At 42.8% G+C, this 12,617-nt stretch overlaps 1 protein-coding gene across 4 annotated transcripts in view; it reads left to right on the top strand.

The window, feature by feature from the left end:
• The window catches only part of Fgd4 (FYVE, RhoGEF and PH domain containing 4), a 123,927-nt gene that overhangs the window by 86,324 nt on the left and 24,986 nt on the right, over window positions 1-12,617 (top strand). For all 4 annotated transcript variants that reach the window (XM_010628509.3, XM_010628510.3, XM_010628507.3 and 1 more), the window contains exons 6-10: window positions 1,561-1,706; window positions 2,124-2,280; window positions 7,844-7,982; window positions 10,530-10,588; window positions 11,010-11,156. In XM_010628509.3, coding sequence (XP_010626811.1) covers window positions 1,561-1,706; window positions 2,124-2,280; window positions 7,844-7,982; window positions 10,530-10,588; window positions 11,010-11,156 — 648 coding nt within the window. The remainder of the gene's footprint in view (window positions 1-1,560; window positions 1,707-2,123; window positions 2,281-7,843; window positions 7,983-10,529; window positions 10,589-11,009; window positions 11,157-12,617) is intronic.

Here is a 12,617-nt window from a genome sequence, read left to right as displayed (position 1 = left end):
TGGAAAACAAAAGCTTTTTAGGGCTGGGGAATTAGCTCAGTGGTTCTTCTGCCTGCCTAGCAAGCCCATGATCCTATGTTTGATCCCCGGTACCAAAAGAGAAAAGAAAAGAAAAAGCTTTTTAAACCTGTTTCAACTATGAAAAAGTGACAGTTGGTTGATTGGCTACTACTACAGATTCTTGTTAAAAGAGAAGGTGCCATGTTTGAGTGTTGGTTGTTAAAAAGAGTTTGTCCCAGGGCTGGGGATTTAGCCCAGTGGTTCTGCCTCGCAAGTGTAAGGTCCTGAGTTCAGTTCCCAGTAACAACAACAAAAAAGAACTGTCCTTCTCCTGCCAGTGGAATACTGGAATTTCAAGGTTAGGGCGGTCCTGGGCACACCCTAGCCTTGGTCCCAGTGGTGAGTGGCATGCCTTGTAGGGTGACCTTGGAGGAGCACTTGAGGGCTTGTGTTCTTTGAGATAGGGGGGTTGTAGCTCATATACTCATTTTTCAAGGAATTCCACTATAAAACGAAACCAGTGTCTCTGGAGTTTGAGCCTTTGCAATATTTTTTTCCTTCCACGAGAGTTACAGACCTGGAGCTCTGTGGTAGTTCCATCATAGAAAAACATCTTAGTAAGCCCATCCTCCCTCTCCCGTTCTCTCTGCCAAGCCAACTGGACTACTGTTGCTAACCTCTTAGACTTTTGGAATCTTAATTACTATAGTAGCCTGTCTTCCAGAATGTCTAAGGAAATAATTTTGTGTTCTTTTTGCATCCCAAGAAAATGCAGTGGAGGTGAATTTAGAAAATTAACAACCATCTGGCTGTGATGAAGGGACAGACCTCCTCCTGCCTATAGTTAGCAGAATCACAGTGGAGAGGGGTGGTAGCCCTTGTGGAGCAGAGCTAAGACTGCAGGGTGTTTCTGTGTCCACTTGTCTGTAAGATACTTGTTACTGAGTGCAAGGGAACTTTGTTCCCTACAAATCAGGGTCCCGTTGTTGTTATCATGTATTATTATGTACTAAAAAGCATGTGAACATCCAGAATCCAAATGAACTTTTGTTCACTCAGTGACCACCAACCATTTCCATGGTGGAAACTAAATCGCGTATCATCTTTTCCTATGGTACATAATGTTTTAATGGGAAAAGTACGATTTATGTCAGCAAGCCAGAATGAAGAACAGTATGTAGTAATTGCCGTAGAGGTCATCGGAAACAGAAACAGAGGTGAAAAATACCACAGTGACTGTCGGTGTGTATAGAAATGTTTTCATAGTCCTAAGTTCTAGCTGTAGATCGGAAGAGTAAATCCTGTTCACTTTAATTGGAGATTCTCTGGCACAGAAGGTATATTCTTTATCTTATCCTACAGACAAGCACACACCCTAAGTTACAGTCAGTGTGTCCCAGTTTTTATACATAGTTCTCCCAGATCACATACCCATTATTTCAAACAATGATTGGTTTCTTGAACCATGAACTTCTCCATTTACTCAACAAAAGTTAACTATGAGCCCACTGTGGTTAACCAGCAAATCTGAAGTAATGTTTGGTTTATTCTTTTCCTCAGGTATTTTACTGTAAACTACTGGAAGAAGCCAACCGAGGCTCATTCCCAGCTGAGATGGTGAATAAAATCTTTTCTAACATTTCATCAATACATGCCTTCCATAGTAAATTCCTACTGCCAGAGCTGGAGAAACGAATGCAAGAATGGTAAGAGAAGACAGCAGTGATAGGTGTACAGCGGTTTCACACGCTGTTTTAGCCTTTCAGTTGAAGTGAAGTTTTAGCCTTTCTACCGCACACTGCTAGAGCCAGATGCTTTGCCAAATCTGTGTGTTAAAGGCTTGGTGGCAGCTGTGCTGGAACGAATTTCATCTCTGCTCTCTACAAACTCTTTTGAATAAGGAAGACAAGACATAAGGGTAACCTGGGCTTTGAGAATGTCAGGCACCTCTCTTTATGACTAAACTCCATCTCTAAAGTGCTTTATTCTCTGCCAGTCTCACAGCAAAGTGGATCTGATAAAGCACAGGGTGGACATAAAAAGTACTTGCTTCATTTTGACTCCTGTTAAATCTGCGCATTCTATAAGAAATCTTTATGACTTTTTTTTGATGTTCGATACAGGGAAACCACTCCTAGAATTGGCGACATCCTTCAGAAACTGGCACCGTTCCTTAAGATGTATGGAGAGTATGTGAAGGGATTTGATAACGCAATGGAGTTGGTTAAAAATATGACAGAACGAATCCCCCAGTTCAAATCAGTGATTGAAGACATTCAGGTAAGAGGACAGGACTATGAATTAATTTTTCCACACCAATCGTATGGTCATTTAGGCCTACAACTTGAGATGTAGGGATTTGTCTGAGATACCTAGCCAAAATCCGTTTCAACTTGAAGTATGCAGAGGTCATCTTTGGAGAATAAAAATACTTACTGAGCACATGCCACATACTCAGCAGTAAATTCTTTCTCTGCTTTTGCAACCAGCACAGGCCAGCTGTATTAGGATCTACATAAATTTGTAAAGAGAGTCCTCAGTCTGCATATCTCCCATTCTTTCTGAGGTGGAAATGTTGGAAGGAGTCTAAATAAATATGAAGAATGATTGTTGTGGACCTTGAGGTTTAGGAGGAAAAAAAATTTTGTCACTTGATAATCCCGATTTTCTTTTCTATAAACGTTTACCAAACCCAGATAATACATTTTCATAATACTGTAATAAATTTCACTCTAGTCAAAATTCAACATTGTTAGTAACTTACTCTTTGATATAATTTAAATATTAAAGGATTCCCTACACGACATAATATTTTGGGGGTCGGAATTCTGTTTGTTTTTAACTGCCTTCTTCTGTGTCACAGAACTAGTTCTTAGGGCACCATTTTAATCCCTCCTGCTTTGAACTATTTTGGGGTTATTTTCCCAGTTTGCTCTTGGTATTATACCACTCTAATTAAAGTGATTTATCACTACTTAATTCAGATTATACTACCTTAATTCTGCTGAAATACAGACACATTCCAATATAGCTTAATTCCCTCTTTTTATGGTCTGTGCTATTAGCGTCATTATGGATTTCATCTTTATAGTTTTTTTATAACAATATAATTGTGCTATAATTGTTTCATATAATTTTATGTATTTTTTAAAACTCAGGACATGAGAAATAATTATCTATAACTTTATATTAACACATATTAGTCATTTCTGGAGTACTTTTACTACCTTAAAAACCATTTTTTAAACTTAAATTGGCTAGCAGTGAATTCTGTCATTGTTTTTATCTGAGAATATACTGTTTCATGCTTATATTTAAATGATAGTTTTCCAGAATATAGACCTGCTGGGTTTCCCCAACACTTTCAATATGTTATGTACTTCTTTTTTCCTCTATTGCTTCCCGTGAGAAGTCAGACTTTAATTTTATTGCTACTTTTCCTTTGAGTTATGATTCATTTTTCTCTTGCTGTTATCAAGGTTTTGTTATTGGCTTTCAGTACTTGGAATATGATGTATACAGGTGTGGCTCTTTTTGTATTTTTTTTCTACGTTGGGTTGGTTAACCTTTCATTTGTAGATTTTTTTTTTTTTTTGGTACCGGGATTGAACTCTGGTCCTCGTGCTTGTGAGACAGGCACCAGAACCACTGAGTTAAATCCCTGGCCCTGTGGATTTTTTAATGTGTTGTTTGATTTCTACGTGTGCAGTACATACTGTTCCTATTCCTTGTGTGGACTTGGTGGACAGACAGAACACATCTTCATTCCTTTTTTCATCCCCTTCTCTCCCCTTCCTTCTTGGTTTTGTTTTTTGTACATGTTTGCAGTACATACTGTTTGCATTCCTTGTGTACAGTTGGTGCATTAGTCTTAAAAATTATTTTGAGAAGTTTTTTGCCATTACTTTAGATATTTTGTCCTTTTTCTTCTCTTTTGTGGCTCGTATTGCAAAAATGTTGATATTCTTGTTGTTATCCCACGTGTTTATGAAATGGTTTCCTTTTCTTTAGTCTTTTCTACTCTCCATTCTTCAGGGTATGTAATTTTTATTAATCTTCCTTTTAAGTTCCCTGATTATTCCTACATCTCAGATAAGGTGTTGAACCCGTATAGCGTGTTTTTCATTTTAGTTATACTTTTCAACTCCAGTTTTTTTCTGTTTCTCTTTTCATGTCTATCTCCCTTTGAAAATTGCTATTTGTGTATTCATTGTTCTCACCTTTTCCTTGACTTCTTCATGCATATTTCATTTCCTTGGCCATATTCATAATAACTACATTTCGGGCTGGAGATTTAGCTCAGTGGTAATGTGACTCGTGACTGCCTTGCAAATACAAGGTCTTGAGCTCAATCCCCAGTACTGGGCACAAAACCAAAATAGAACAACTACATGTGAGTCTTTGTCACATCTAACAACGGAGGGCACTTAGAGAAAAACAGGCAGATGACCAAAGTTATCCATTATAACTCACACTTTACTATATCTTTGGGTGTATCGTCATTTTTTGCTGAATAGTAAACATTTGTGATAACCTACCATAGCAACTCTGGATTCTGATTTTGCCCCACTGAAAGTGGTTGTGATTACATTGTGTTTTTCTTACTGTTTTTTTTTTTTTGGTAGTTATTTTGTTTTTGGTACTGAGGATTGAACTTGGAACCTTGTGCTTGTGAGGCAGGTGGCAGAACCACTGAGCTAAATCCCCGGCCCTTGTTTTGTTTTTTTGAGACAGGGTCTTGCTATGTAGTCCAGGCTGGCCTGATACTTGCAGCAACCCTCTTGCCACTGGAATGCTAGGATTACAGGGGTATGCCACCATGCCTGCCTCTTACTGTTTTGTTTGTTTTTTTAAATTGCTTAGACTACATCTATAAAATAACTTCTTCTGGTGTGCTCTTGCTGCTGTCTCCACTAAAGATTCTTTTGTGGGCTGGGGATTTAGCTCAGCAGTTCGGTGGCCTGCCTCGCAAGCACAAGGACATGAGTTCGATCCCCAGTACCAAAAAAAAAAGATTCTGTTGGATAGTTGTGTGTATTCCTGAGCCTCCCTTTCTAAGGGTGGCCCATGTGCTTGTGTGGTTAGGAGTCAGACAGTGATAGACAGCAGGAGGATGTGCTCTACTTAGAGCCAGTAAAGTTCTGTCTGTGCTGATGGGCCTGGCTGTGAGTCTGGGTGCTCATTTACAGAGCCCGTCATTTTCAAGCTCACTGGGCCTTCTCACAACACCCGTCCACATGTAGTCCCGGGAAGCAGGTGTCCATTTGCATGCGTAGCCTAGAACATGATTTACCTCATGAGCAAAGTCCCCACAGCTATGACTTCCGACTAGCTGGCCTCACTCTGAGATGGCATTGCTGATAACCAGACCGAGGGCTGTGTGCAGCGCTCCCTTCCACAGTGAATGTGCCTTTCTTGACCTTGGCGGAGAGCTGCTGCGTCACAGCCTGTGGTGGTACCTGGAAGAGCCCTCACTGATGAAGGTGGGGTGCTGGGATCAGCCAGGCCAGAGCACCACACCTCTCACTGTTGTTACCCACGTTCTATAAAGTTTTTAATATTGTGTACCACCAGTCTACTCCCACGATGCGGGAAGGATGGTTGAGCCGATTGTATCCAGTTTGCTAGTTGTTTCTAACAGGGAGAACTCAAAGGCCCCTCACTCGGCCACAAGCACAGCCTCGCCCATCCCCGTGGTGCCCCTTTCAACATCTCTTCTCTCTCATGGTTGAACACTCACGTACCTTTCGGAACGCCAGCTCCTTTGTGACTCTTGCCCCTGCCCTGCCTGCCGATTCTGAGACGCAGGCCCAGTGTGAGGTTTGCCTCCACCATCTCTGTCTTCGCTCCTGCAGTGACATCAGCTGTCCTGCCGGACACTGGGATGGGGGTCTGCAGGCGAGGCCTCTGTCCCCAGCCTCCTGAGCTGCTAGTGCTGTGTGAAGGCCTTGTCGAGACAGTGAGCCTGTCCGTGTGTGTGTTTACTCCCAAGTCTTTTTCCATCTGACTTTCCATGCCTTCCTCAGAGTCATGTAATTGAGTTAGAGGGTACCATTATTCTCTCACTAACCAGACCTCAACAGTTTGGCTTTTATCTTCGATCTGTCTCCTCCTGTTCCTCTTTCTCAGTATGGGGGACTGAACCTAGGGGCCTTCGATCCCGGAGCTATGTCACCAGCCCATTATATCTCTAAACAGAGTCTTACTAAGTCACTATGCTCCTCAGGCAAGGGCTTGGACTTGTGATCCTCCAGCCTCAGCCCACCAGAGTGGGGACTACGGGCGTGTGCTGTCCGAGCTGGCTTCCTCGTTCTCTGGGTATGTTCGTTCATCTGTGCGGGAGGTAACGCGTGCAAGGTGCTCAGCACAGTGCTTGCGGCACTGTTACCAAATGACGATGTGATGGCAGTGATGTTCTGTCGAATTCTGTGACGTGTGTCTTCTCCACATAGTAAACCGCCATGGGCTCTGGAGAAGAGCAGGCAGGGAGCCCGTGAGGCAGGCTTGTTCTGTGTGTAGTCGTCTGACTTTAGGAAAAAAAATGCTTCTGATTTCTCTGAGTTGTTTCTTTGTGTTAAAAAAAAAAATGACATCAGTAATATTTTCCTGAAGATAACAGATTTGATTTGTTGGGGACAATCAAATGAGGTGAATAAATTTGTAAAATGAACCTTGCATTTTATTAAAGGAAGCACAGCATAACTCTCAGCTTCTGTGCCAATTTCAGGCCTTTATTAGATTTTTCCCTGTCTGTCAGCAGCTTCCAAGCTGGATCGCCCTCCCCTTCCTGGAGCCACACTGTCGTGGGGAGGCTCTCAGGGCTCAGATCTGTCGGTGTCGCTCCTGTGCTCAGAGACATGATGGCAGTTAAGTCAGCGTGATTCTGCTGGTCCTTGGTGCTGTTAGCTCATCTTTTTCTTTCATCCCCGGAGCCCTTATGCTTGTCTCTTTACCGAGACGGCCCTGTCACTCTTTTCCAGAACACACATCGCACACGGCTGTGTACCTCTTCTCTCTGCCTCTTCGGGACCTCTCCCTGTCTTCACCAAGTCCTGCTCTCCCTTTCTGGTGGTAACAGCTTATGGAAAGCACATGTTAGAGGCTTGATTTTGCCTACGACATGGAGTCTGGTCTCTTAATGAAGAGGACCTAATGAAAAATTAAAATTTTCAGCCAGATAACAAGATGCCCAGATCTTGTCCTTCTTCCACATGGAGTCTTTCTGTTCGTTCAGAGGAAATGACATTATGAACATTTTATTATGAAATAGTTTCTGCTAAGTCCAGAGTTATGTAATACGGTTAGGCCTAGTGAGCCTCGCGAAGTAGGTGCATCTTTTGAAAATCTGTAGAATACTTTCATAATAACTTGCTTTCACAAACCCTAGATGGCACTAACTGTAGCGATTGCCAGCAATCTAGTATTTTCTTGCTTAAAATTCTTCTTGATTTTTTCCTTTCTATTCTTACACTAGATTAGTGGTCTTCACAGTTTGATGTTATAAGAATGGGTTCTTTCAGAGTTGCTACTGTTTGTTTTCTGGGTACTGGCGATTGAACTCCGGACCTTGCGCTTTCAAGGCAAGCAGTGGAACCACTGAGCTAAATCCCCAGCCCAAGAATGAGCTCTTTTAAGTGCTCCTTCCACAAAAATTAGGATTTCATAGATTGGGCTGGAGTTGAGAGACATCAGCAGTTTTGAAGACGGCACCGTATATATAGCTGAGGCATTGGTGCATAGCCACACGCCGTAGCAAACTGTTGCCCTCGATGGGAAATTCCAGTGCTCCTTAGACTGGCCAGCCCAACTGTGAGATGACCCTTGAAAACTTTGCTCATTGCAGAGGCAGGAGATCTGTGGGAGCCTGAGTCTGCAGCACCACATGCTGGAGCCCGTTCAGCGGATCCCCCGCTACGAGATGCTTCTGAAGGATTACCTGCGGAAGCTGCCCTCCGACTCCCCAGACTGGAGCGATGCAAAAAGTAAATGTCTGCGTCTCTTCCCCGCCTCGATGGGGTAATCCTGCAGCCAAGCGACCTGTGGTTCTAAAGGCAGATGTCTCTCACAGCTGCCGTACTTAGGGAAACGCTGCTGTCAAAGTATCGTCTTACTGGAAATCGTCACCGGCACCCCCTCAGTTAGGCAAGCCACCACGGGAATCCCATTTCCCCTTCTGGGTTCCCGATACTCACTAACTGCAGAACAGAACACAGTGGTCTTAGAGAGCCGAGAAAAGCAGTACTCAGTTACCTCCTCCCCGGAGGAGCACAAGCATTTGGGATTGTACGTGCTGCTGGTTAATGAGCCTGGCGAAGGCCCACTGAGGAGGCTAGGATGACATTTACTAGGTAAAAAGAACCTCAGCAAAGCTGACTTCGCCGACCTGGAGGTATCAGGAAATGCTGCTGTTTACTGTGTAATAACAGCACTTTCCCCGAGAAAACTTTATTCTACTTAAGACTCATGAGTTCCGGTAATACTTTAGCTTTATCATGTAGTTTCTTTTCCTTTGTTGTTGGTGCTGGGGTTTGGACCCAGGCCTCCCATATCACACGTGCTGTACATCTTCATCCACTGAGCTGTGCCCCACTGTCTGGTGCACTTTGAGGAATCAGTCAGCTATTAAAGAGACGAGTGAGAGTTAATAGGAATGGCCTGATAGGCAGCAAGTACTAAAGTACTGATATACAGTCCTGAAACACTGCTGCTGTCCTTGATAATTTCTTGCCTTTAGTGGAAGTGGCCCTTGGCGTGAGAGGTGAGAAACACGAAACCTCTCTTTGGTCTTGGAGCTTCAGTGTTTTCTTGACTGTAAGCTGTGTCTGCTCTGTTCCTCCCACCATGCCAGTGACCACAGAGACCTCCCCTCCCTTTGCCCACCCCTTCTGCAGTCTAGTGTGACTCTGACTCGCCATTTCCCCAGTCTACTACTACTTTCTGGGAAGTCTGCCCATCCCCTTTCCCCTGTGTGGCCTGAGTGCTGGGCTTCAGTGAAGATGATAGTGGTGCTTGAAGGTGAATCCTTTGTTCCTCCTCACATGTGCCCAGCCCATCTCTGTCTTCCTCTGTCCCGCACCCTGTGTCAAATGCACAGAACTGCCCAGATCGGAATAGTGTCCTAACACATAAATAAAAATGCACCCCTTCAGTATTCAAGGTCTTTGCATTCCCCTAAGATATCTACATTCAAAACAAGAAAGTTGGCATAGTGGAGCATTGTATTACTCTTTCTGACTTCCCATTGCTACTTAAAATTCTAAGGAAAACACGAAAGAAGGACTTTTAGAGGCCCAAAAGTAGAAAGGAAAGCAACAAAAGTACATTCTGGTCAGCAATGCAAAGACAATAGAACATGCAGTCCAAAAGGAACTGGGTTGCTGTGGTAACAGAATTGAGGCCAGTGTTCACAGGACGGAACAGAAGGGAGAAACAGGACACGATTCGGGATTGAGAGGTAGCCCTGAGGTTGCTGGGGCGGGAGCCCTCGGCTTCCACAGCTCTACCTGCAGGAGCAGCCCTTGGAGCATCTTGGGAGGCCATTCCAAGGGTCCCCATTCTCCCCTTACCCACACGTGTCCCAGTAACAAAGCCTTCTAACGCTGGCTTTAGAAGTTTCCCTTTCATTCAGCCCAGGCTGGAATTGTGAGTGCATTTCCCCAAAGGAAGTTTGGTTATGATTCATGGTCACTTTGTACCGCTGGTGAAAGGTTGTGCAGGTTCTCATCAGAAGACCTAGGTTCGGATCTGAGCCTACCACACTAGAGCCAAGTGACCTCAGCCAAGTCCCAGTACTTCATTTCTTTCAAAGATGTGTAAGAATTGGCATTTAATAGCCCCCCTTGACTTTAGGGGATGCCTTCCAAGATATTCCATGGATGCCTGAGCTGCAGAAAGTACTGAACCCCACTTGCATGTTATATACAGTTCTAAGCTTTTTCCCCCCGAACGTACATACCTATAATAAGGTTTAATTCATAAGTTAGCTACAAGAGGTTGTCTAACAGTGAAACAGAACAATTACAATGGTGTATGATATTAAAACTTAAGAATTGTCCATTTCTGGATTTTTCCATATATTTTCAGACTATGGCAAAATGGTAAATCCAGAGGGATTACTGTACATAGAGGAGCACCTGGCAAGGTATCTGATACCTAGCGGGCTATAAGTGCTTGTTGATTTCCAAGGTCTGATAGGAATTAAACTTGTGAGTGTAATCATTATATATGACTCATGAAAGTAAAGAAATACCCTTTGAGTTCAAGAGATCTGCTTACAGATGAGCTTTTGAAAGTGTTTAATTTGGGCCAGGGATTCGGCTCAGTGGTTTCGCTGCCTGCTTTACAAGTATAAGGGCCAGAGTTCGATCCCCAGTACAAAAATAAAGTGTTTAGTTTGTAAATGGAAATTGCTGCTACTCTTATTGTGTCTTTGGTCTCAATTTCTTATTTTAGTATGTAAATTATTTAATTACCTAGCAGCACAGGAAGGACAAAGCATATGTATTTACTTTTCTCTTTTTCCCATTTAGAATCGCTTGAAATTATATCTACAGCAGCAAGTCATTCTAATAGTGCAATAAGAAAAATGGTAAGTGGTTCCTAGAGGATGGAAGCCTTCAGGTTAGACACTGTCAGTAACAGCATAATACTATCTGTAGGTCTGGACCAGAGTGAACAAAAAAGACTGTTTACCCACGTCTAGTGTTATGTGGGGTAATCCTCTCCCCTTTTCTCTTAGGGTCGAGTTCACTGGTGTATTTTACACCCAGACGTATGCTTACTCCCAGTCCTTTCTAAATGATGTACATTTGGGGGCCAGGAATTCGGCTTCAGTGGTTCACAGCCCTACCTTGCAAGCACAAGGGGCTGAGTTCAATCCCCGGTACCACAAAGACAAAGAAAAACAAAATGAATTATGTACATCTGAGCTAAGATCATGGTATAATTCAGGTCACTGAGTTGAAACTGCCGTATATTTGGTCTTGGTGTCTTTTGTTTGAATTTCCCAGGAAAACCTAAAGAAACTCTTAGAGATTTATGAAATGTTGGGAGAAGAAGAAGACATTGTCAATCCTTCAAATGAACTAATAAAAGAAGGACAGATACTCAAACTAGCTGCTCGCAATACATCAGCACAAGAACGCTACCTTTTCTTAGTGAGTATGTCTTAGTTGCATAAGAATGATTCCCTAAAATTGTTGTATACATCTTACAAAAGTAGAGTGCTTGCTCGTTCTCCAAATTAATTACATCTAACCTGGCTTAACCAGCACTGGCAGGATTGCACATACAACAATAGTCTAAAGTAAGTGGAAGTTACCTAATGGGCATGGTGTGCCCAGTAGCACAGAATGAAGAAATCAGCCTTCTGGATTGTGGCCAGGTGTGTGTCTGTGGGGTGTGATGTACTTTTTGGAACCCTCCTGTTTGTTTCCAGTTTTCTCTTTCCCTTCATTCCTCACAGACTAATGAGTACCATTTCCTGGATATCTTGTTGGCATACTATTTCCTGACAACAGTTTTCCCAACTCCCTGTAATCACCATTTTTAGTCATTCTAAGGCAAAAACAAAACAAAACTAGCAGGGCATGGTGGCACATGCCTGTAATCCCACACTTGGGAGGCTGAGGCAGGAGGATCACTGTGAGTTCGAGACCAGCCTGGGCTGCATAGTGAGTTCCAGGTCAGTCTCCACTACATAATGTTAATCCCTAATCCCACACTTGGGAGGCTGAGGCAGGAGGATCACTGTGAGTTCGAGACCAGCCTGGGCTGCATAGTGAGTTCCAGGTCAGTCTCCACTACATAATGAAATTCTGTCTCAAAAAAACAAGAAACAAACAAAAAACTATGGACGAAGACTTGGGTCTAAAATATCTATAGGGAAATACATGAGTTTGCTCCTTTTCACTGCTGTGGATCCTGTCCCTTCCTCACTTCTGGGAAATGACAGTCCTAGGGCTTATCTCAAATGTAAAAGCTCTTCCCAGGGCATCTAGGCCATTGTTTTTTAGTCTCTGTCCACATGACCTTTATTGTTTGTTATACTATTTCATTCTGACTCTTTTATATCTAATAAGATGATAAGGTTATAATTCTGGCTGGCATTGGCAAAGAGTAAGCTACTGGAGGACATCAGTAGGGGTTAGCTGTTGCTAAGATTGTTACTATAGGCCAGGAGACAGACATGGTGGTCAAAGGGCCTAGGACTGGCTTTGCAGTGGCCAGGCAGGCAGTTCACCAGCTGTAACAAGAATTGTTTCTGGGCCTGAGAGACTGCTGCTAGCCTTTGCCGGCCTTCTTTGAAACTTTATAGGAAGTAATGGTCATGAAGATAAATGCTCAGTAGTATCTCTTGGTCATTTTTGAAAAAGAATATTTGGTTACCGGGTGACCCAGTGGTTCCACTTTTTAAAAAATTTAAAATTAAAAAAAAAAATATATATATATATATATATCAACAAAAATTTGTACATTGATGTTTTATAGAGGCATTATTTGTAATAACAAAAAGTGCACCGCCGAAAATGTGTTATATCCTGCGGTGGAATATTGTACGTCAACAAAAAGGAAAATGTGGGGTGCATTACATGGGTTGAAATGCACGTTGAAAACAT

Source organism: Fukomys damarensis, unplaced genomic scaffold (genome assembly GCF_012274545.1).
Source record: "Fukomys damarensis isolate Sample0158 unplaced genomic scaffold, DMR_v1.0_HiC HiC_scaffold_15, whole genome shotgun sequence".
NCBI lineage: Eukaryota > Metazoa > Chordata > Mammalia > Rodentia > Bathyergidae > Fukomys > Fukomys damarensis.
Note: the sequence above shows the minus strand (reverse complement) of the source record. Positions and strands in the feature narration are given on the sequence as shown.